Source organism: Lasioglossum baleicum, chromosome 17 (genome assembly GCF_051020765.1).
Source record: "Lasioglossum baleicum chromosome 17, iyLasBale1, whole genome shotgun sequence".
Lineage (NCBI taxonomy): Eukaryota > Metazoa > Arthropoda > Insecta > Hymenoptera > Halictidae > Lasioglossum > Lasioglossum baleicum.
In genome coordinates, this window is record NC_134945.1 from 4,039,446 (window position 1) to 4,064,125 (window position 24,680).

General features: G+C 41.6%; 2 protein-coding genes across 2 annotated transcripts; both read left to right on the forward strand.

The window, feature by feature from the left end:
• The first annotated feature begins 5,981 nt into the window (after positions 1–5,981).
• Positions 5,982–9,469, forward strand: LOC143217705 (uncharacterized). The gene is made up of 4 exons (XM_076442247.1): positions 5,982–7,611; positions 7,660–8,579; positions 9,197–9,289; positions 9,359–9,469. Exons 1-4 carry the CDS (start codon positions 5,982–5,984, stop codon positions 9,467–9,469), a joined length of 2,754 nt encoding a protein of 917 aa, XP_076298362.1.
• Positions 9,470–15,508: 6,039 nt separating this feature from the next.
• Positions 15,509–23,395, forward strand: LOC143217706 (uncharacterized). The gene is made up of 3 exons (XM_076442248.1): positions 15,509–18,823; positions 18,902–20,692; positions 23,267–23,395. Exons 1-3 carry the CDS (start codon positions 15,509–15,511, stop codon positions 23,393–23,395), a joined length of 5,235 nt encoding a protein of 1,744 aa, XP_076298363.1.
• The last annotated feature ends 1,285 nt before the right edge of the window (positions 23,396–24,680 follow it).

Here is a 24,680-nt window from a genome sequence, read left to right on the forward strand (position 1 = left end):
CCCTACTCCTGTCGTCCTACCGAAATTTACTAGGGACGCACCCGCAACGCAACTAGTACCAGCTGCAGGACCGAACTCTCGGAACAGGTCTTCGGGCCCCCGACCTTTATCACCAATTCACGATCGCTGCTGGCGACCGGGGAGGCCAAGTCCTCCCAAGAGCTTCTCCGCACCACCCTTGCCGGGGTCAAATGTAGGCGGGGTGAGACGACGGCGGGACCACCAAAATGCCCGTTTTTCTGCACTCATGACCCCTTCGTCCCACGTCGTCGCCTCCGAGTTTCCTCGCTCGTGTGCGGCGGTGCCTTTTGCTACCTCTCCGGATCCGGAATGTTTTTGATTCTGGCCAATAATTCGTCCGGTTGATCCTTTGGTGCGGGGTGCCCTTACGGTAACAGTCGCTCCCTGAGCACGCTCCTGAAAGTGGCCCCTCTCGGCGCATGCAACAGATGGCATTAGGAGCGATCTTTGATCTTAGTAACTTCCTTAAGGACCACTCAATATTGCGGGTGGTTTTCGTAACCTTAACGGTCGGTCCGGTCCACTCCCGATACGGTTATTTGACCGTTTCTCAAACGAAGAAGTGACGTCGCAGGCTTGCAACGTCACAACTCATACATTCATTCGCAATAGTTCCTTTCAATCCTTTCTCTCAGCAATCACATTTCGTTCATACACTCAAATCCTTTCATTCCTTCGCATTCTCTCAAATCTGATCGAAGAAGATCAGATCCCGCACACTGTATCAATGAAAAATTTTAATATTTGGCGTTATTGGCGTAGCTGCATCCATGGCTGATGTTCTATCGAACGATGGTGCATCAGGACAATCTGAGAAATGACATAAAAGTGAATCTTACAACAAGAAATGCAAAAGGAAACAAAATTTTTAATTGCAATTAAATGCATGCATATGACTTACTAATACAATGTTGTTCGTCATTATCAGACTCCTCACTGTCATAAACAATTTTACTAATTTTCCTCTTTCTTCTCGATTCTCCTCGCTCTCCTTCCCACTCAGTTGCCACTTCCGACTCACATTCAGCCTGCCTACGCTTCTCACGGGCTTTAGTCAAATCATCTGAAAAGAATATTGCGTTTATAATCTTGCCAATAGTGCATTATATTGTGATCGCAGCATATAAAAATCACTTATCTTACACATATAATCAATAAATATATCTATACATGTAATTTTTGAATGAATTGAATTTAAATATTGTATACAGGGTGTTCCAAAACTCCTTCAAGTCCGGGAAATGGGAGGTTCCTTAGGTCATGTGAAGCAACATTTTCCTTTGCACCAATGTCGGCCGCGGCTTTGTTTAAGAGTTATTAACGAAAAACACGGACCAATCAGAGCGCGACCTAGACGCGAGTTGCCACAGTCGACAGTTGGTGCGCCGGGCCGACTGTGGCAACTCGCGTCTAGGTCGCGCTCTGATTGGTCCGTGTTTTTCGTTAATAACTCCTAAACAAAGCCGCGGATAACATTTTTGCAAAGGAAAATGTCGCTTGAAATGGTGTCAGGAACCACCCCCTTTCGGGATTTTCACGAATTTTGGGACTCCCTGTAGATTAAACGTTCAGCTGAAGCGTCGGTTACTGGCGTAGTTAACATTATTTGTAATTCGAATATTCAATCTACTATACAGGGGGTCCTGAAAAATGTCTGATGAGTTTTCGTAGACCGCGGGACCTTTCAAAACACGAGGCCATGTTCCGGCGAACGCGTTGAACCTGCCTCGTGCCCGGACCTGACTATTTAGTAACATTATGTAGAATACAATTGTATTCTATTCTATTCTAAATACAGCAAATTCTGAGACACATCGAACAAAAAAAGTGATTCGCTTCACATAAATTTTACGTAATTTTATGTAATTTTTTGTTATAAAACAGCCCACTTACCAGTCTCATAAAAAACTCGTCTAATAACATACCCCACATACGTCCATTTGTCATCTGGTAATATTCCTCCTTATAGGGCTCTATTAAATTTAGCTATTAATTTAAAAGGCGGCCATAAGCGTTCTTTTTTTAGCGGTGTTAATCATTCTGTGCGTACAACGCTGATGCCTCCAATATTACAGTCGTGTGTTGAATTGAATTCCACCACTTTGTACATTATGAATTATGAAATGAAACAAGAACGATCACTTCAACAGTTCGACACAGCACAGAAGAATGAAATAGTATAGCGATAAATACCAAATGACGATCGGCGCAACATCTTGAACGACGCGCACTTCGTTTGTTTTCTGACGCAGCATTCTCATCTTTATACCAAATACGGTGAATGTACTACAAGGAAGTGTTTCAGCGACGCTACTAGCGTCTCTGACTGTAACGCTGGAGGACTCAAGTTCAAATCCATGCATATTATTTTATTCTTTTTCTTCTTTAAATGTACATTTTCAACTACTAACCAAATTTTTATTATATTACTACAAACTTAAAGAAACAAATAAATTCCAAGACTGCAAACAATAAAACTTTGGTGTATCAACCATCGCACAAAAATAACAAATTGTGAGAGTATATTCATAAAAATATGAAAAAAATCAATTTGGAATATATTATAACATGTTTTTAGTTGCAGCAACATTTCTAGTGTCTGTTAGACGAAATATATAAATGTTGGCAGATTTTCGTTGGGCCAATGTAGTATAATCGTTGTAAATTCCACGTTACTTAACCGACTATAATATCTGTAGGCTCAACGTTAGGTATTCGTTGGCAAGTTGACATCATTTTATCGTCGTTGGCCCTACGTTGGGTATTCGTCGGCAAATTGATATAATTTTTCGTCGTTGGCCCTACGTTGGGGATTTGTCGCCAAACCATTAACCATGCTCCACCATTCCCCAACAAACGCCCAACAGTGGTTGGGAGTTTGGGAGGCCACCGTTGGCCAATCGTAAATGCTACTAGGGTAAGTTGTGTGGATCCTAAAGTCGGAACGATTTCTTCCGTGATCCCAGTAATAAAAATCTTATTTCTCTTGTCTATTACAGAGTCTGGCTTTAGAAGCGATTCCCATATCAAATTAGGCTCGGCGGCTGTATCGATCATTACCTTGGTGGTACGAGTCAATTCCGGAATTGAAACAAGAGGGTTATTGTTGCTCGCTCGCTTCGCGAGCTCGCGGATAGGACTGCTCTTGCGAAACGGTTAGTGGTACGCATGGCTAGTAGTACCTATAGCTATTAATGTTTTTTTTTTATTTGGTGTGTGACTCTCCACGAGCCACACAAAGAACTTCCCGATTCGTTAGTTGCAGTATATTATTATCATTATTAAGTGTACGTTTTAAGAAGATTATACGTTTTCAGGGAAATTCAATAGTTTTCTACTTATCAAAATGTTTGCTATATGGCGTCGCATTAAACCAACATCGTATGCTCGTTGCTCGCTTGGTTCCTTGTTATAGCAGAGTAATGTTGCAAAATAAATTGCAAATGCTCCACAATCAAATGCATTGTTTTGATATTGTACTCTGTGAAATATATATTTCTTATTATATTTGTAAAGGGCATTCAAATTAATCTATTACATCATGGTTCAAATGATTAGCATTAAAACTATCATAAATGTGTACATTGCCGTTACCATCAGATCTTGTGCAAATTCAATGTCCTACTACCGTTTTTCCAATTTCACCAGTGTATATTATCTGAATATTCGTCTCATGTTCTGGGATCTCTTGTAAATTACTCAAAAAAGCTCGAACGTAACCAGTATCTTGAGCAAAGTTGTATATTCCACGCTCGTTTAGATTTCTGTTCATAATTTCGTGAAATAAATTAATATGTTTATCTTGTAAATAACAATCAGGTTTTATGATTTCCTTTTACATTCGGCTGTTTCTAAAGCATAGTTATAACCATCATTGAGAAAACATTCTGCAGGCACTGCATATTCATGATTATTTTGCTCGATATGCTGGTCCGAGATCATTATACATTCATCAAAAATTGTAAAATTTTCAGGATTCATTTTTTGATTTGTGATTGTTACGTCTGTTTTCTCTACATTCTTTTCTTTTTCATATTTGACAACCTTCTTATCGAGGATTGCATAAATGGGCTTATGATAGCTGAAATATGTTTCATAAACACCGCAATCTATATCATCAACATTTGAGAAAATGATATCTATTTGCGTATTCAAATTGGTCGTTATACTATTGGATGGTAATTTAGTTTTTAAATTGTACTTGTTCAAAAGGTTAATCAAATAATTATTACCATTATCCTTGCAATTTAATATATTGTAATTGAAATCACCTATCAAAATCTTTTCACTTTCAATTGTAATTTTATTCATTATTCGTTGTACAACGCTACCAAACATAGAATTAGTAGCTTTTGGTGATTTATAACCACTTATTATATAATAATTTCTGATTTTAAAAGTAAACAGTTCTACATGCGCATTTGAACTAAATTCCTGTTCAACAAATAATTTTTCTATTAATAATTCTGTTTTTACATAACAAATTAATCCGCGGTTGTTTTTGTCAATGTTATATCGGAATAATATATCATAATTTAAAATATTCTCAACTCATCATCGGTTTTCGTTAATGTTTCACTAAAAATTAATATATCGCTTCGCTGAAACCATGAATCTTTATTTATATGAATTAATTTACTTGTCAAAGTACCAATATTTTGATATATAACTATTAATCCGTTCTCATGGACCAAATTATTGAATGATAATTTTAATTGTTTAGTTTTTCGCAAACGATACAATTCATCGTTAGCCGGGTTTGCAGTATTGATCTTGGTTTTCTCCGATACTGTTAATTTAAATTGTCCCAAAATATATAAACCGCTCAATTTTGAAACTCTGCTCAGTGCTACATACAACAGTTGTAAAGTTCGCCTTTCTGATTTTTTAAAATCCAAACATACTTTCTCGTATGTTTGTCCCTGACTTTTATGAATCGTAATCGCTTCAGCAGGAACCACTGGAAATTGACTACGTGTGATTTGGTATTTTTCCTCACTCGACATATTTACTTGATTCGATATTTTTATTATTGGTGTTAAATTTTTATGAATATTTGCATTTTTCATATAATCACGATAACGAGATCTTACTTTCACTCCTACTCTGGCCAATTGAAAATCTAACCACAATATAGACGGAATTTTAGTATTTTCTTGAGAAGTACTAAATTTTAATATTCCGCATGTGTGCTCCATTAACCAATCCGTTTTCAACATCAATGTTATTAATAATTATCATCTAGTTTATATTAATTTTCAATTTAATCTCAGTTTGTTTAACGCGTATATATTGTAAGTCGCGGCAGCGAGCGATACCCCGCCGTCCGACATGATTGTCTTTCGTTAGCGCGAGATTTTGGGTAACCCGGGCTCTTGTGCGAGAGAAGTGGGGATGCGATTCACCCATGCGTATCGATCCGATCGATCAAACCGACTTTTCGTCGTCAAGGTCTGTCGTAATTCGATTCCTCAAGCATAAACATCGCGAGCGTTCTTCTTCAGCGATTGTTCATTAAGAGGACGTTATACCTGTCGGTAGAAGCTTCGTAGCTCGGGTGCTTCCGTAAAATTATAATTGTTTCAAGTACTGTAGTGCGTTACGTACATTCAGTCCTAAAATAAATGTGAAAGCCGTAGACAATCGGTTCTGTGAAGTGAAAGTTTGAGTACAATTCAATTGCCTAGCATTCCATCGATTCCGGTTCCCGATTCTAAGCGTTCTGCATCCACCCTGTATACTGTATAGTCCCTCTAGCACGGTTCTTTCCTATAAAGTTCCCCGTGCTAACAGTTTAATTTTGGTCCTTCAAGCCGGATGCTGCTTATTGCTCGGCTTTTCCCCGGAATCGACCAGGCAATTCGTCTCAAATTTGAAAAGTGTAACGGTTACCTTCGTCAAGGTTGCGACACCAACCATTGTCTTTCAACGTTGTGACTTCGAGTCTACCACTAAGGACGATGAATACCAGCGTGATCGAAACCTTCGAGGCCGTACTTGAATGGCAAAATCAAGCTGTTTCTCAGCTACAGAAGATCTTGAGCAATACAAAGAAGAAAGGCGAGGCCAACTTCATCGTCCCGTTCTTGGAGGCGAGGATCAAGCTCTTTGAGGACACATGGATCGAAATCAGGCAACTCAACGGAGCCCTGCAAGCTGCCAGGAAACTAGACCCAACGAAGGAGACTCTTCCTTACTTCCAGTCCGACACCATGGACCGTATGGAGGACTTCTACCTCGACGGTTGGACTATGCTGAAACAAGCGATCTCGCGCTTGACGATCTCTCCCACACCGATTGCAGCTAGCTCCCCAGTGTCTGTATCCCCAACGCCGGTAAGCTCGATCCAAAATATTAAGCTTCCGAAAGTCGAACTTCCTACATTCAGTGGGGACTGCGCCAAGTGGAAACCCTATGAGTCGCGATCCAAAAGCGCCATAATTTCGAATCCTTCGCTAACGGACAGCGTGAAATTGCAATATCTACTCGGTAGTTTATCAGGCGACGCGCTCGCGGCCGTGGAAAACCTCGATGTCATCGACTCGAATTTTGAAATCGCTTGGGAACGCCTCAAGGAGAATTTCCACAATGAACGGCTAATCGTTCACGCTCTGATGCGAAAGTTGTTTTCTTTAAAGTCCATAAATATGGAGCAAATAGATTCGCTAAGACAGTTCACCGTGCATTTTCGTAATACCCTTGAAGCGCTCCATAAGTTAGGTCGCACCTCGCAAGACGATCTGCTCGTATATTTAGTAACGAACAAATTCGAAAAGACCACAGCGCGCGAGTGGCGTGACTTGCTCGGCAAAACCAGAACCTATCCGACGTTGAAGCAGCTCGAAGAATTTTTATTCACGAAAGCAGCGGCTGTCGAGGAAGAACCCGAACCGAAATCGCAATCCGTAGCTAACGCAAAGCGTCCGGGTCCATCGCGACCTGCGTCGACCTCGCATGTCGTAGAGGAAACCGTACGAACGCGGTCGCCGTGTTCAATGTGTAACGACTCGCACTCGTTACGCGATTGCAAGGCGTTTAGGAAGTTGTCTCCCCTCGCTCACTTCGAAGTACTAAAAAATGAACGCGTCTGTATAAACTGCTTAGGCTCCGAGCATACCGTGTCCAATTGTCCAAGTACTCATGTCTGCCGAGAGTGCGGCGGGAGACACCACACGCTGTTGCACAGAGGAACTCCCAAAGCTTCAAAGCAAAAACCGGGCGTTCACACATACGACTCGATGACTCGATCGACCGTCCCTCCGCAACCTTCGACAGCTACGTCGACCAACTGCGAAGCGCGATCGTCAACATCGAACGCGAATTACGATCTCACAGCGACACATCTCGCTGAAACCGTCCCCAAAGAAGAGAAAACTGTTCTGCTTGCTACCGCAATCGTAAAAGTTTACACACCGGACGGCCGGACGCGATTAGCTCGTGCGCTGCTTGACCAAGGATCGCAAGCGTCCTTCATTTCAAACAATCTCGTACAACAATTACGACTTCAAAAAATAAGATCGCCGATTTCTGTCACAGGGCTCGGTGGCGAACCCGCCAGTAGTATCAACTATAGCGCGCAAATATGTATAGGCAATTCCGTGTCAATTTAGCCGGTAATTTCTACACGCGCGTTCATAGTTCGAAGTATCACTCGGTATGTTCCGCCCCCGATCACCGTGGACGACTACAGGGAATTTACAACTCTCGCGCTAGCCGATCCCAACCCTGCGTCAGACCAGCGCATCGAAATTTTATTAGGTGCGGAGTTATACGGTCAGATAATCCGTCCCGGCGTCCATTGCTCTCTGACAAACGGGCCTATTGCCCAAAATACTGTCTTCGGGTGGATCTTGTCCGGACCCATCCGCGGAGCCAACGTCCCGCACCCAACGATCACCGCGCATCACGGGGTCACCGCGGCCTCGCTCGAAAAGGCATTGTCTCGTTTTTGGGAAACCGAAGCCGTTCCCGAAGCGTGTTCCCTCACCCCGCAGGAGAACCAATGCGAGCAACACTTTACCACCACCTACAGTCGCGATGCTACAGGTCGTTTCATCGTGCGGTTGCCCTTTATCAAACCGATACCCGATGATTTCCTCGGAGACTCTTTCCGCGGCGCTGCAGCATCTCTCAAGCGACTAACCACACAGCTGCAACACAATGATGAAGTTAAAGCTAGATACACCGAGTTTATTCGCGAGTACGTAACGCTTGGACATATGACGCAGCTCTCGTCCATCGATAAGACGAGAACCTTCATTCCACATCGCGCCGTTCTCCGCGAAGAAAGCCAAACGACTAAGTTGCGCGTCGTTTTCAATGCGTCTCACAAAACTTCGAGTGGCTATTCGATCAATGACCTTCTTCATACGGGTCCAAAATTGCAGCAGGACATAACACGCATAATTTTAAATTGGCGTCTCCATGAGTTCGTACTGGTTGCGCACATTGAGAAAATGTTCCGACAAATTGTCGTGCATTCACAAGATCGGAAACATCAATGTATCTTGTGGGAGAATGAGAAAACCCACCAACTCGAAGCGTACGAACTCAATACGGTAACATACGGAACGGCCTGCGCACCGTATCTCTCGATGCGCGTACTCAAAGAGATCGGTATCCTCGAGAGAGAAGGGTCCAAATTTCCCCCTCGCGGCACAGGTTCTACAAAACAACATTTACGTTGATGACGTTTTCATCGGGGCCCAGCATAAGCGCCTCCTCGAAGAAACCCGTGTTCAGGTTTGTGAGCTATTAAGTCGAGCTGGCTTCCATCTTCGGAAATGGGCAGGCAACGATTCCGACGTCCTAAGAAATGTCCCTGAAACGGAACACTCGCACGCGGGCGATCTGAGAATGTTCAACGAATCAGAATTGAAGGTTCTCGGCATAAAATGGCTCCCCGCGCAGGACGCATTTTCTTTTGACCTGCAGCCACACGTGTCCTGTGCAGAACGGATGACAAAACGAGAGTTGCTTTCGGAGATCGCGAAATTATTTGATCCTCTGGGGTGGTTGTCCCCAATAATCATACGTGCAAAAATCCTCATGCAAACCCAGTGGCTGGAGAAAATCGAATGGGATGATCGCGTATCGGATCAAACGCAGGCGACCTGGGATGCATTTTGCACGGATTGGTGTGCTTTGAAAACCCTGCGGGTACCGCGTTGGATAGGCTACGGACCTGGCTCAGCTGATATTCAACTACACCAGTGATTCCCAAAGTGCTCTATATCGACCCCCAGGGGTCGATTCCGAACTGCAAGGGGTTCATGACAGCGAAAATAAAAATTGGGGGTCCATGAAATGTAAATGGGGGTCCACGAGTGTTTCGTAGCAAAAGAACGAAACACGTGGAGTCTTCGTCAACAAGGTTTATGACACGGACGTGACGGAAACGCTATTTTTGAGATTAATGCATATTCTACATTTGGCGACCATTTTGTAAGAAATGCGCGTCCGTTTACAAGCGGCACAGATGGCCCCTCGACTTTTAACGTATTTATTTTACGAAGAGGCCTTTTTCCCTTTTTTACACCGTTCCAAATGACTTCGGGAAAAGGGACCATAAAACGATACCGAGGGTCCTTAATCCGGGTACGCGAGGGCCCCGAACGGAATCAGTGGGTCCTAGCCCATGTGCAGTATATCCAAGCAATTGACATTACCCTCGGTCTGCGCCAGGGCGAGGGGTCATAAATTAAGAGGCCCACTTGGGATATTATGAACGCGCTGCTCCGAGGTCATACTACGAATATTTTTCTGGAAATCCACTAAAACGACTTGAAGGAGTGACTTCCTCCTCCACGGATCAGGAAGACCCTCCTCCCTCAAGTCGTCTAGCGAATAGGGATGATTTTTCCCCCAGTTAACGGATATCTCCGCCTTGTTGATTTTTCTTTAAATAGAGCTGACCCCGGAGCAGGAGCAGGATTCAAGTGCTAAGATTTGACGGACTAAGAGTGTAGATTTTGCGGTGTGTACGTCCATAGTTTAATAAAGCACATTTTCTTGTCGCTTAACGGATCCTCGTGTTTGTGAAGTGTTTTTTATATTTAACCACCACAGTTCCTTTATCAAACACAACACATTTGGCATGCAACGTTTTAGTAAGTAAATTATTTTTTATAATTTTTTTTGTAGTTCCTCCGATTGCATAGTGTCGTCACAGGAGACCGCCATAAGCCATATCGCGAGACGGGATACTTTGATCGATCGATTTTGGCGATCGTCTTTCGATTCTGGCGATTGTCTTTTCACAATTCGGGCCGTCCTCCGGCCGAACATCGCGTCGTGCGACCTTTGTCTTATTCAGTTATTCGACAGACGCGATAACCAACGCATCGCGTTATTATATTCACTCTTAATAAACTCTTGTTGTGTTTACCGTTATTAACTACGGCTTATTCCTCACCACTACGTGTCTCCAATCGCAATTCCATTTACAATATATAGATACGTCGATCATAACTTGAGGTAATAGTAGTTCAATATTCAAGTCAACCATAATTACACGAGTCTTCCCTAATAGTTTTTTTTCCAAAGTTTTAGCAATCTGTATTATATGAGCCGTTATTTTTGAAAGTGGTATAAGTCCATTTTTTTATACATCGAGATACGGGTGGTACAACCGAGCAGGGGGTAATACTACATGTAAAAATAAGTCGAAAAAAAGGAATAACATTTTTTCGTTTGACGCTTTGTTTTCGAGAAAATCGAGTTTGAAAATGCAGCGAATACACGTGTATTACGTCCCGGGGTCTGACTCGCGTGAGATTATCGTTCTGCGAGCCGTTCCCCTACGCTCGAATACGATACAACCTTTTGTCCACGCGTAACTACTTAACGCTTACAGATTAAGTGGATTCGCCCGAAACGGCGGACGACAACGGATATAGATGAGGCGGGAGGATTCTCGCAGGGAAGCGCTTGGTAACTGTTCCGTCGTAGGAATCACATACCTGACAAGATCCGTAAACCCTCGCGGAAAGAACAGTTCAAGGAAATGTTTGCTTTCGCGTCTACCTCATTTACACTAAATTCACAGTCCAGTAAAGAACCGTGCTTACTCGCGCAATAATCGTTATACCGAAATCCTCAGCCGAAACTTCCCAGATAGCACCATACGTCCAGTTTATATCCGAACGTCCTACGTCCATTCTGAACATTCGGAGGATGTCCTTAGGTCTTAAATTCTGGACGTTCTAGGAACATCCGTTTTTTAGGTTTCACGAATTTCCTTAGGACTTACATTTTGGACGTTCTAGGAACGTCCGTTTCTTAGGTTTTACGAATGTCTTTAGAACTTAAATTTTGGATGTTCTAGGAACGTCCGTTTCTTAGGTTTTACGAATGTCTTTAGAACTTAAATTTTGGATGTTCTAGGAACGTCCGTTCCTTAGGTTTTACGAATGTCCTTAGGACTTCAATTTTGGACTTTCTGGGAACATCCGTTTTGTAGGTTTTACGAATGTCCTTAGGACTTAAATTTTGGATGTTCTGGGAACGTCCGTTCTTTAGGTTTTACGAATGTATTTAGGATTTAAATTTCGTATGTTTTAGGGATGACTGTTTCTTAAGTATTACCGAATATTGTTAGAACTTAAAGGCTATGCCCGCGTGTTTGGTAGTGAAATTAGCCCCCAGCGGGATTTTAATCGTGCTTGGACCTTTCGATAGCTTACCCAAAAAGACCCTTCTCTGCCAAGTTTCAGCCCGATATTTCATCTGTAAGGGTAGTTATCGAGAAAAATCGAAAACCAGTTTTTGGCCGAATTTCCCTATTTATTGACAATTAAAAATTCTGAAAAAATCTGACACACATTTCGGATACTAAACCACATAGTAGATATCATTTCCAGATTTTTCCATTGCAAACCCTAGTTGTAAAAAATGAAAAACACGAAAAAAACGGAAAAATGCAGATTTCGTAATAGAAATTAAATTAAGTTGACTATCACAGATTTAATTTAGCAATGAGATATTACCGTAAGTATTATGCTCAATTTTTTCAAATTCCTGAGAGTGGTGCGTCATAGTTAAAAAAAAAATAAAGACCACTTTTTTTGGCGTTTTCCTTAAGTTATACTTATCTTTTCTGAATCTTAAAAATATATGATGTAATATTAAACGTTCCTGTATTGTATACGTGACTGTATTACTTTTATATTTACTGGATGTCTTATTCAGTATATAATAAATCAGTAATAATTATATTAAAATATATTAGTCCGTAAATGACTAAAAACTGAAAGTACTCAAAAAATATTTTTCCGAAAAATTAATTAAAAACAACCTGCACATTGTTCAAAAATAGTTTTACAAAGATTTAAGGGGGCCGGCGCGGCCGTGCAAGAGTGTGTGGGCACACGTACACATCGCTAAATTCGCATATACGTATATGCAATTACAAGGTTTACGACATTTCGAAATTACGCTTCAGCATTGCAAGGAGTAGTTCAGAATTGGTCAATTATGATTCCTAGAAGTCAGATACAGGTCCGTATGGTGCCCAAAATGCATATTTTTACGTTATAGAGGAATAATTTGTAATATTCGGCGGAGACAAACAACAATTCGGCCTGTCACAAACGACAATACAGCACCTCGAGGTTCCGAAATTTTGCACTAGTAGCATGACAATCTGGTTCCGAAAAGTTTGACGGTTGGACGTTACAAATGTTCCTATAGAATATGGCTGATAATGCAGGTCGTACGTTATACCGTTATACCGTTATTTGAGTAATTCATAATATTCGGCAGATATTGCCTGTCCAACACCACTGGTATTGGCCTGTCACGAGGCAACCGAAGTAAGCAAGACGTCAGAAGATAGCCGCTTCGCGCACCAGTGTTTTTATTCAATAAATTTAGTGTTTGCATGGACGATGGACACTGTATTATCGATGGACAATATAATATCGACCTGCATTATCAGCCATATTCTATAGGAACATTTGTAACGTCCAACCGTCAAACTTTTCGGAACCAGATTGTCATGCTACTAGTGCAGAATTTCGGAACCTCGAGGTGCTGTATTGTCGTTTGTGACAGGCCGAATTGTTGTTTGTCTCCGCCGAATATTACAAATTATTCCTCTATAACGTAAAAATATGCATTTTGGGCACCATACGGACCTGTATCTGACTTCTAGGAATCATAATTGACCAATTCTGAACTACTCCTTGCAATGCTGAAGCGTAATTTCGAAATGTCGTAAACCTTGTAATTGCATATACGTATATGCGAATTTAGCGATGTGTACGTGTGCCCACACACTCTTGCACGGCCGCGCCGGCCCCCTTAACAACAATCATATGGTTAGGAAAAACCTTCTGATTAACGAAAAAAAGAATTGACTTCACCGGGATTCGTACCTGGTCCAAAAAGTCTTCAGCGGTTCCGAAGCAGAGACCATAGCCGCTGCACCAATCGGCGCCGTTTGAATTGTCTTCTAAATATTCGTAATATATCTACATAGTATTATTTTCGTTTTTTGTATTACGCAAGTTTTAAAGTCTGGAAGATGTTTCTCCGAACATAGGAACGTTTAATATTACATCATATATTTTTAAGATTCAGAAAAGATAAGAATAACTTAAGGAAAATGCCAAAAAAGTGGTTTTTATTTTTTTAACTAAGACGCACCACTCTCAGGAATTTGAAAAAAATTGAGTGTAATACTTACGGTAATATCTCATTGCTAAATTAAATCTGTGATAGTCAACTTAAGATTTCTATATGAAATCTGCATTTTTCCGTTTTTTTCGTGTTTATCATTTTTTACAACTAGAGTTTGCAACGGAAAAATCTGGAAATGATACCTAATATGTGGCTTAGTATCTGAAATGTGTCAGATTTTTTTCAGAATTTTAAATTGTCAATAAATGGGGAAATTCGGACAAAAACTGGTTTTTCGATTTTTCTCAGTATATAACTACCCTTACAGATGATATATGGGGCTAAAACTTGGCAAAGAAGGGTCTTTTTGGGTAGGCTATCGAATGGTCCAAGCGAATTTCACTACCAAACCCGGGCATAGCCTTTAGTTTTTGAGATATTCCAGGTGGTAAATATAGTGCAGTACGCACACAACGAAATGTTTGTATATTGTTGTGTCCGTCTTTTATTTAACCACTGCATTTGAAAAACAATTGTCAGCGCAAGCGACAAAAGACGCGCTACGCGAAAGAAATCGCGGATCGCGTAGGCATTCTCGCCATTTGAGCATTAGCTGGCATCGGTGATAGATCAGGATTCTGTGACAAGTGAAAGAAGAAAGAAAGAAGCTTGTGACGGAGAAATGTTTTACTATTTCAGGTAAGTCTGTATTTTATATTTTTGATAGATTTAAACATGCCTGGTAAAAGGAAATTACAGAAATATTATAGGCGTGCTAAAAAATCTTTATGTCAGGAAGCCTCTACCTCATTAGATATAAAATCTCCAAATGATTTAGTTGACTTAAATTCTTCTTTAGATAGTATTATCGAAAACGAAGTTTCTGTAGAAAATTTTCAGATTGAAGAAATTACAGAACGGCAGGATTCCGCACATCCAGCTCACGAGTCGGTTGAAGGAAATAATATTGAAACTTTTCCTCTACTTTTATCAGAATGGGCTGTAAAGCACAATATTTCTCATGCCGCTATTAATGATTTACTTCCTATATTACATAGGCCTATACCAAATAACATACCAATAGATGCTAGAAATCTTTTAAAAACATGTAGAAAGAAAATAGTTACTAAAGCGATTGAAGCAGGGCATTATTATCATTTTGGCTTAAAGAATTCTATTCTAAACCTCGTTCGACTCGTAGACATTTCATTTATTAATAACAATATTATTGAAATTAATATCAATATTGACGGTGTTGTGGATCACGCGAGCGAAACGGCGGCACGTGAGCTCTCCTAGGCCAGAGACGAGAGAGGTGACGGGGTTAACCCAATCCAAATAACAACTCGCGACAATATCGGTTCCTCTTCACCTCTCTCCCCTCACCGATCTGATTTCGAGGAAACCGCTGATCTCCCGAGAAGTCAGTTAACTTCAAAACGTGAGAGTTGCTTGCTCGACACGAACGTTGCTCTTTACAAAAAGATCATTGCGCTTCTCTGGTCTTTGCCTATGTTCTGGCTTACTTAAAAACCTTGCTTCGGTTCATTAACTTTCTTTAGTTCAATTAGTTTAAGTGGTGTTGGGTTAGTTCGATAAGTGTTTTAATAAAGGATATTCTGACTGTTGTCTTTGCAACTACAACTAAAGTGCCAGTGATCCATTTCTTATACGTCTCGTCCAACATTCCTACTCTTTCTCAACATAAATTAAAGGTCCTTCGAGCTGGATATTAGTGAAGAACTAGTGAAACGGTTAGTGGAACGGTTCGTGATATTTGAATTAACGGTCGCTGGGTCGGTACGTCCTAATCGACCTCGAGAGACAACAGCATCGACTTCCAACGGTTTTCAGTTGTTCGAAAAACATGGATGCTCTACTTAAAAAGCAGGCAATGTTGGGAACGAGAATATCTCGTATCATCGATAATTTCAAAAAAAAGGGAATTGCTAATATTACCCGGGAGACCGTAGAAGCTAGATTGGACTTGCTGGAATCATACTGGTTGGAGTTTGTGTCCAACGACGACAAGCTTCACGTTCAAGAAAACGATGATCTTCTCCAATCCCTCTATGTTACGAACAACATCTACGACGAGGTTGAAGAAGCCTACGTTACTGTTAAGGCTGAGTTGAAGAGACTTCTGGGACCAACGACGGTTCAACAGGTCACCATTTCGGCTCCGGCACAAGCAAAAAAGCTATCCTTGCCAAAAATTGCCCTCGTACCCTTCAATGGCGACTACACGAAGTGGATCAGCTTCCGAGATCTTTTCCGATCTATGGTTATTAACAACACTACTCTAACCAATGTTGAACGCCTGCACTATTTGAAAACGAATGTTACGGGGGATCCTGCCGATCGCTTAAACAATATTCCTGTCACGGACGATGATTTTCCACGTGCCTGGAAGTTACTCGAGAAAGAGTATGAGAATATTCCAGTACTGGTCGACGCCCAACTCAGTGTTCTCATGGCGCTTCCTACCATGAAAACCGAATCTGCTGCGGAGCTCAAAGAACTACTCCATGGGACTCAAAACGCCGTTGAGGCTCTAGCTGCGCTCAAACGTCCAGTCGAACATTGGAGCGATTGGCTAAACTACATTACGGTACAACGTCTGGATGGAGAGACTAGACTTCATTGGGAAACAACGTTGGAGGGAAAAGAGGAGCTGCCGACCTTTTCCCAACTCTCTGACTTTCTTGCTGGCCGATTGCGATCTTTGACAAAAAGCTCCTTGCCTGCTTGCAACCTTCTTACTACCGCTGCTTCATCGCACTTGGCTGCTCCGTCTGCATCTGCTGATACCAGGCTCCCCACTTCACTTGCTGAGAGACGGACACCTATGACAACTGCTGCTACTCGCTGGACATCGCTTCGACCTAAGGTGCACGCCGTCACTGGAACATCCGGAACTTCGAAGTGCCGTCTTTGCGAAAAGGATCATTTTATTCTCTTCTGTCCTAGGTTTAAGAGCCTGACCCCCCCGGAGAGGAGAAAAGTGGTAACAGAAAAAAAACTATGTTTTAATTGTCTGTCAAATCACCAGGTACGCGATTGTCATTCCAACAAACGTTGTCAAACTTGCGTCGGAAAGCACCATACTGCATTACATGTTCCCATCGAAAATCCTCCTTCAGGAGGAAATCGCGATTCTTCGTCCAAAACGTCCTCCGCGTCCAATCCTGTCTCAAAGGTGGTTAATTGTACTCGACTTAACCAAACTCTAATTTTGGCTACTGCTATTGTTGGAATAGAGGTTCGTCCGGGCGAAAGAGTTTTTGTCCGCGCTTTAATCGATCCTTGTGCCGAAGTGTCCTTGATTAAGGAAAGCATCGTGCAACGCTTTAAAATTCCTCGCAAACAGTTCAATATACCACTGACGGGGGTAGATACCATGCGAAGTCGTCCTCGAGGAAGGGTGAATTTGACCGTGTCATCTCGCCTAGATCCCACGGTTTCATATTCAGTAGACGCTGTCATCCTTGCTCGAATATCTTCTCACGAGCCTCCTACAATTGCCGGTCCGAGCACGTGGCCTCATCTAGGCAATCTAGATTTGGCTGACCCAGAATTCACTTCTCGACAACCCATCGAGCTCTTACTTGGAGCCGATATTTACGCTCTGATCATTCGCGAAGGTCTGCGTCAGGGTGCTGCGGGTTGTCCCGTCGCTCAAGCTACTACTTTAGGTTGGATTGTTACTGGTCCGCCGTCACTTCCCGAAGATTCTCCTTCTAACACCCGTCGTCTCGTCCTACATTGCTCGGTCGACGATGATATCAGCCCTCTTCTACAACGATTTTGGTCAATGGATGAAGTAGATCCTCCTCCCTGCTCTACTGAGCTGACCGCGGATGAAGACGAGTGCGAGCAAACTTTCGTTCGTACTCACACTCGAGACCAAACAGGCCGATACATTGTACGACTTCCGCTCAAGAGAGATCTGTCGTTTCTAGGCGATTCTCGACGAACAGCTACTAATTTACTGACGAAACTTGAGAGACGTTTTACTACCTCTACTGACTTTGCTGAAAGGTACCGCGCTTTCTTAGACGAGTATCTCGAACTCAATCACATGGAACTTGCTACTGGAATTCGAGAAAATTCTATCAAATACTATCTGCCGCATCACGGAGTATTTCGAGAGTCAAGTTCTACTACGAAACTCCGCGTCGTATTTAATGGTTCTAGTAAAACTACAACGGGAATCTCCCTAAACGACATTCTACATTCTGGACCGAATCTGTTGCCGGAAATTCCGGACCTTTTGCTACGCTGGCGTTGCCATCCAATAGTATTTGCCGCCGATATGGAAAAAATGTATCGGCAAATCTGGCTTGCTGACGACGATCGGGACGCTCAACGCATCTTGTGGCGACGCGATCCGAACGAGGAAATAAACGAGTATCGGCTTCGTACGGTCACTTATGGTTTAGCTTGCGCTCCCTATCTCGCCATGCGCACTATACGACAGCTAAGTCTCGACGAAGAAAGTCGTTTTCCGCTGGCCGCCACTTGTCTACGTTCGAATGTTTATATGGACGATGTGCTCTTCGGAGCATCTACTATTGAGGAAACTCTAGAAACTCAAAAACAATTAATTGGCGCCCTCAAGGCGGGCGGTTTCACTTTGAGGAAGTGGACTGCCAATGACCCAAGGTTGCTAGACCATCTGTCACCTGAGCATGTTGCTTCCTCAAGCGAACACGCCTTTGAAAAGGTCTTCACATTGCTGGGATTACGGTGGCAGTCAGCTGGGGACTTCTTCCTCTTCAACTTAAAACCTCGCGACCCCCAGGTCACTATCACTAAACGACAGGTGTTGAAGGAGATGGCCTCGGTCTACGATCCGCTAGGTTTCCTGGCTCCAGTTATTGTTACGGCAAAAGTATTCCTGCAAACTCTTTGGCTTCTAAAACTCGATTGGGATGATCCCCTCCCCCTCGCGCAGACCAAATACTGGGCTTCCTATTCACATAGTCTTGCCGAGATTTCGACTGTCAGGATGCCTCGCTGGATGGGTATCAGTCATAAACACGTGCTCGAGATACACGGATTTGCGGATGCCTCGGAGAAAGCTTATGCCGGTGTTGTTTACTTTCGCACAATGGCAACCGACGCTAGGCCGCTCGTGAGATTAGTCACGGCAAAAACGAAGGTAGCCCCCCTCCAACAGGTATCTCTTCCGCGGCTGGAATTGTGTGCCGCAGTACTTCTCTCGCGACTAGTTAAACGCGTCTTAAATGTTTTACAGTTGCACGACGCTAAAATATACCTTTGGTCGGACTCTACCATTGTACTTAGCTGGCTTCAAGGTCGACCTTCCAGATGGAAAACTTTTGTAGCTAATAGAGTTTCGGAAATCCAAAACCTCTTTCCTCCCGATGTTTGGCATCACATTCGCTCTAAAGAAAACCCCGCTGACCCCGCTTCTCGGGGTTTAAACGGTGACTCCCTGGTCAATAACACTCTCTGGTGGCATGGACCTTCCCTCCTCTCCACCACTACCCTTGAGTTCAAGGAATACTATCCGACAGTTTTGGACACGGAGGAGGAAAGACGCCCAGAAAAAACGGTACTTAATACCACTTTAGCTGTCGCGACTCCCACCGAACCGACGGATTTGCTCAATCGATACTCGTCCTTCACGCGCCTCTTGCGTTCCGTTGCTTGGTGTCTGCGTTTCATCAAATGCGCGCGAAGGACCTCCGCCTTAAAGGATATTTGTCTTCGTACCGAAGAACTTGACAACGCGAGACTTACTATCGTTCGGTGCGAGCAGCGCCGTTTTTTTTGTACTGAGATTGCTTGTTTAGAAACTTCGCAGTCCTCTCTCCGGGGACCTCTCGCTCGACTCAGTCCATTTCTGGATGAGCTGGGTATTTTGCGTGTCGGCGGTCGACTGAAACATTCTCTACTGGATTATGATGAAAAACATCCGATCATAATTCCTGAAAAAAGCCATGTTACCTCGCTTATAATCAATTATTTCCACGAGAGATTGTTACATGGCGGTACTCAAATCACCCTGTACAATTTACGTCGGTCGTATTGGATCCCGCGCGGTCGTCGAGCGGTTCGACAACAAATACACGGATGTTTAAAATGCTGGAGATGGCGCGCGAAAACTGCCGATCAAAAAATGAGCGATCTACCCGCCTCGCGCGTGACACCTACTCGCCCTTTCTACCATACGGGCGTAGATTATGCTGGACCTTTTACTACTAAATTCTCTCCTGGACGTGGCGCCCGGACATGTAAGTCCTACGTTGCAGTTTTTGTATGCCTCGCAACCCGCTCGGTACATCTCGAGTTAGTCTCCGATTATTCTTCCGACGCTTTCATCGCTGCTTATCGTCGCTTTGTGTCGCGTCGGGGAGTCTGCGCCTCTATTCGTAGCGATTGCGGCACAACCTTTGTCGGTGCTGATAAAGAGTTGCGTCAAATGCTCAACGCAGCCAATGACGAGATGAAAAAAACTCGACAAGCGTTAGCTGAATCCGGGACTAACTGGATATTCAACCCTCCTGCTGCTCCGCATTTCGGAGGAATCTGGGAGGCAGCGGTCAAGTCGGTGAAGTACCATCTTCGTCGTGTAATAGGTGAGACTCTCCTCACTTTTGAGGAGATGTCGACTCTATTAACTCAAATAGAAGCTTGCTTAAACTCTCGACCAATCACTCCTTTAACTGATGAGCCTACCGATCTCACCGCCTTGACCCCAGCCCACTTTCTAATAGGCTCTCCCCTAACGGCTATTCCGGAACCATCGCTGACGGATGTTCGATCCTCGAGGTTAAAACGTTGGCAAATGATTCAGCAACAACGAGATCACTTTTGGGATCGCTGGTCCTTCGAGTATTTGCAGACCTTGCAGCAAAGGACTAAATGGACGAAGGAGCAGCCTAACTTAAAGCCTGGGGACTTGTGCCTCATTCTAAATGAAGCTACTCCACCTACACGATGGCCGTTGGGGAGAGTCGAGCAAGTTCATGCCGGTGCCGATGGACTCGTCCGAGTCGTAACCGTGCGCACTGCCACGTCTGTACTTACTCGGCCTATTGCGAAAATTTGCCTCCTTCCAGCCGTTACTGAGACCGCCGATCTTTAAGAAAATTTTACTTTTTGAAAGTTTGTTGATTCGTAACTTCAATCAACAAAGGCGGGCGGAATGTTGTGGATCACGCGAGCGAAACGGCGGCACGTGAGCTCTCCTAGGCCAGAGACGAGAGAGGTGACGGGGTTAACCCAATCCAAATAACAACTCGCGACAATATCGGTTCCTCTTCACCTCTCTCCCCTCACCGATCTTATTTCGAGGAAACCGGTGATCTCCCGAGAAGTCAGTTAACTTCAAAACGTGAGAGTTGCTTGCTCGACACGAACGTTGCTCTTTACAAAAAGATCATTGCGCTTCTCTGGTCTTTGCCTATGTTCTGGCTTACTTAAAAACCTTGCTTCGGTTCATTAACTTTCTTTAGTTCAATTAGTTTAAGTGGTGTTGGGTTAGTTCGATAAGTGTTTTAATAAAGGATATTCTGACTGTTGTCTTTGCAACTACAACTAAAGTGCCAGTGATCCATTTCTTATACGTCTCGTCCAACATTCCTACTCTTTCTCAACAACGGTCTTCCGTTATCGAAAAGTTCTACTAGTCAAGTGTTTCCAATTCTTTGCAGTCTCACAGGATATATAAATGTTGAAATGGTAGGTATCTACCATGGTTACGAAAAACCAAAAGATATCAATAATTTTTTATACGATTTTGTTGAGGAGGCTAAAGACCTTATTAATAATGGATTTTTAATTAATGAACAACACTTTCATCTTCATATAAAATCATTCATTTGTGATGCTCCCGCGAAATCTTCAATAAAATACGTGAAAGGACATACAGGATATCATTCGTGTACAAAGTGTTGTATCGAAGGAGATTTTATTGATAATAGGGTATGCTTTCCTGCTTTAAATAATATTCGTTTGAGGAATGATTTCGAGTTTAGATCAAAAATTGATGATGACCACCATATTGGTACATCTATTTTAGAAAATATTCCGGGTATAAATATGATCGATTCTTTTGCTTTAGATTATATGCACTTAATTTGTTTGGGTGTCATGAAAAAGTTGCTTTTGAATTTATGGTGCTGCGGTAAACCTTCTACAAAAATCTCACATTTGCAATCCCTTAATATATCTAATTCTTTAGTTTCTTTAGCGAAGTATATTCCATTAGAATTTAATAGAAAACCGCGAACTTTAAAGGATCTTAAGCGATGGAAAGCAACAGAATTTAGGCAATTTTTACTCTATACTGGCCCAGTAGTTTTGCTACATAATTTAAGTAATAATAGATATTTGAATTTCCTTTCATTGCATGTTGCAACAACCATTTTATCCAATTCAAAATATTTTGATTTTATTGACTATGCATCTGAGCTATTACAATATTTTGTAAAAACTTTTAAATCTTTATACGGATCTCAGTATATATCTCACAATATACACAATCTTATACATATTGCAGAAGATGTTAGAAATCACGGGCCTCTTGACAATTTCAGTTCTTTTAAATTTGAAAATTTCTTACAATCCATTTTAAAATCTATTCGGAAAAACGATAAAGTATTGGAACAAATAGTAAAACGACATTCGGAAAAATGCAATATTCCCTCGAAGAAAAAGATGTATGAAAATAAATTACCTATTTTTAAAAAAGAACATTTTGAGGGGCCCTTAATAACAAATATCAAAATTACGAAACAATTCAAACGTGTCGATTTTCAGCATTTCTGTTTAAAAACTACTGAGCCTAATAATTGCTGTTCTCTTAGTAGTAGTGATATAATTGTTGTAAAAAATATAGTATTATTGAATGAATCATATAAAATTATTGGTAGAAAGTTTTTACATCTGAAAGATTTTTATAAAACTCCTTGTAGATCGTCCTGCTTTGGAATTTTTTTAATTGAATCTCCTGATTTAGGTCCTTTGGAAATGTTCGATATTGCAGACATTGCTAATAAATATGTTAAATTGAAACTTTAAGAAAAAATTATTGTTTTTCCCATGCTACATTCTGATTGCTCTCCGTAAGTCCGTACATGTATATCTTTTTTTAAGGGTAGATATTTTAGAAACTACCTTCATGTTACAGAATTTTTAGCACGCTCAATAAGTATATCTGTCCCAGTCAACTGTAACTATTGCAGTTGTATTGTATGTAAAGCCAGCAAAATCGTGGTCTATTTTTTCTTACCGGATCACAAATTAATAAAATATTTTTATCTCGCTAATTTGCAATCCGATAAAAAAATTTAACCACATCATAGGACGATAGGGCTATTGGCGAACTACCTATGTTATAAAAAAAAACAGTAACGCGCCAGGGTAATACCTCATATGGGTGGTGTGGAAATTTACCTATACTATTGATATTATAACATCAAAAGTTTACTCGTTATCAGTTTTCAAATGGTTCTGCCAATGATCGTCGTACAGGCTTAACGTAGGATTGAAATCGTTAGATATTACGGTTGCAGATAATTGCAGACAACATTTCTTTAAATAAGTTTTCTTATTACTCTTCAATTGTATTAATTTTGTTAACTATTTGCAGTATGAATTCGTGGAGCATCGTACAATTTGTGAAAGATGGCACGGTAGAGGCAGTACCATCAGCATGGTTGCTAAATGGTTACTGCTACTGGTCATCATTACCACCAAATCGTTTAGCAAATGCTATTAAAAAATGTGAAGAAATAAACACAGGTTGGGAGAAACACAAAGTTAAATGTTTTATAAATGGAACCTTTGGTAAGTTAAAAATGTTGTACTATGTACAATGAAACTAAAATAAATACTTATCATTAAAAATACTTTCAGATAATTACGCAAAAGCAAGATCAAAGGCCAAAGTGGCAGAAGAAACATCAGACTTGCAGTCAGAAGCTGAACCCCCAAAAAAGAGAAAAAGACAAAAAAACAAGCATGTATCAAGCAGCGACACCGATGACGATTCCAATTCGTTAATATCTCTGCCACTGCCTCCTACGTTGCAAATACATGAAACATTAGGTTTGTAAATGAATAGTTTTATGCTATGCAACATTGTACTATTTATAGCTACTTAATTTTTCTTCTTTTATAATTATCACATTCCTATAACAAAAATAATTATTGTTTTCAGATGTATGCACGAACAATAATGAAATTTACAACAGAGAAAATATTCCAACGAAATCTGTTGTAATTAATGGTAACTATACAGGGTGTCCCAAGACCCCTTCGACTCCGGGAAATGGGAGTCTAAATTATACTCTAGATTCTTACGTATTTTCACGTGCTGATTACAAATATGATAGTGAAAATTGGTGCAAATGTTAATTTCTTAACGGAAACCTTCTTTTTAAAAACACTGGGTGCGTGTTAAGCACTGGGTGGATGTGTGTGGTGTCAGGCTGGCCCTTTCCGCCCCCCCTGTTTTCTCTCTTATCTCTATAGCGTCAAAATGTAAACAAACGCCGCACCTAAACAGGTCTACGTTGCAGCGGAGTGTCCAGGAATGCGAAAAATTCAATACAATATTCGCGATAGTTTTTTGCAAATATTTCGAAAACTAAAAGCGACCCCCCTATATAGGAAAAGGAAAAAGTTGTTCAAAATGTCCATATCTATATCATATATAAATTTTATCAAAATCGGAGAGGGTGGTGCTTTTGTAAATAATTACCCAGAATAGTAGTAATGGTTTACGAGTAAACTCGTACAAACAAAATAGCACGGAATAATATCTCTCTGTAAATATATGATAATAGTCTACGAGCAAGCTCGAATAACAATTTAGAACAAAATAATATGTGAATATAATGAAATAGCAGAAATGGTAAGGAGCAATAATACGACCTGAATTTCGTGAACGATCTGAAATAGAAGAAGTCCAAAGACGCGAGAAAAGACTGAACTGAACCGAACCGAAGGCGCAAGAGAGACTGGATAGTAAGAATTCCGAAACTGGAAGAGAGCGATTCGCG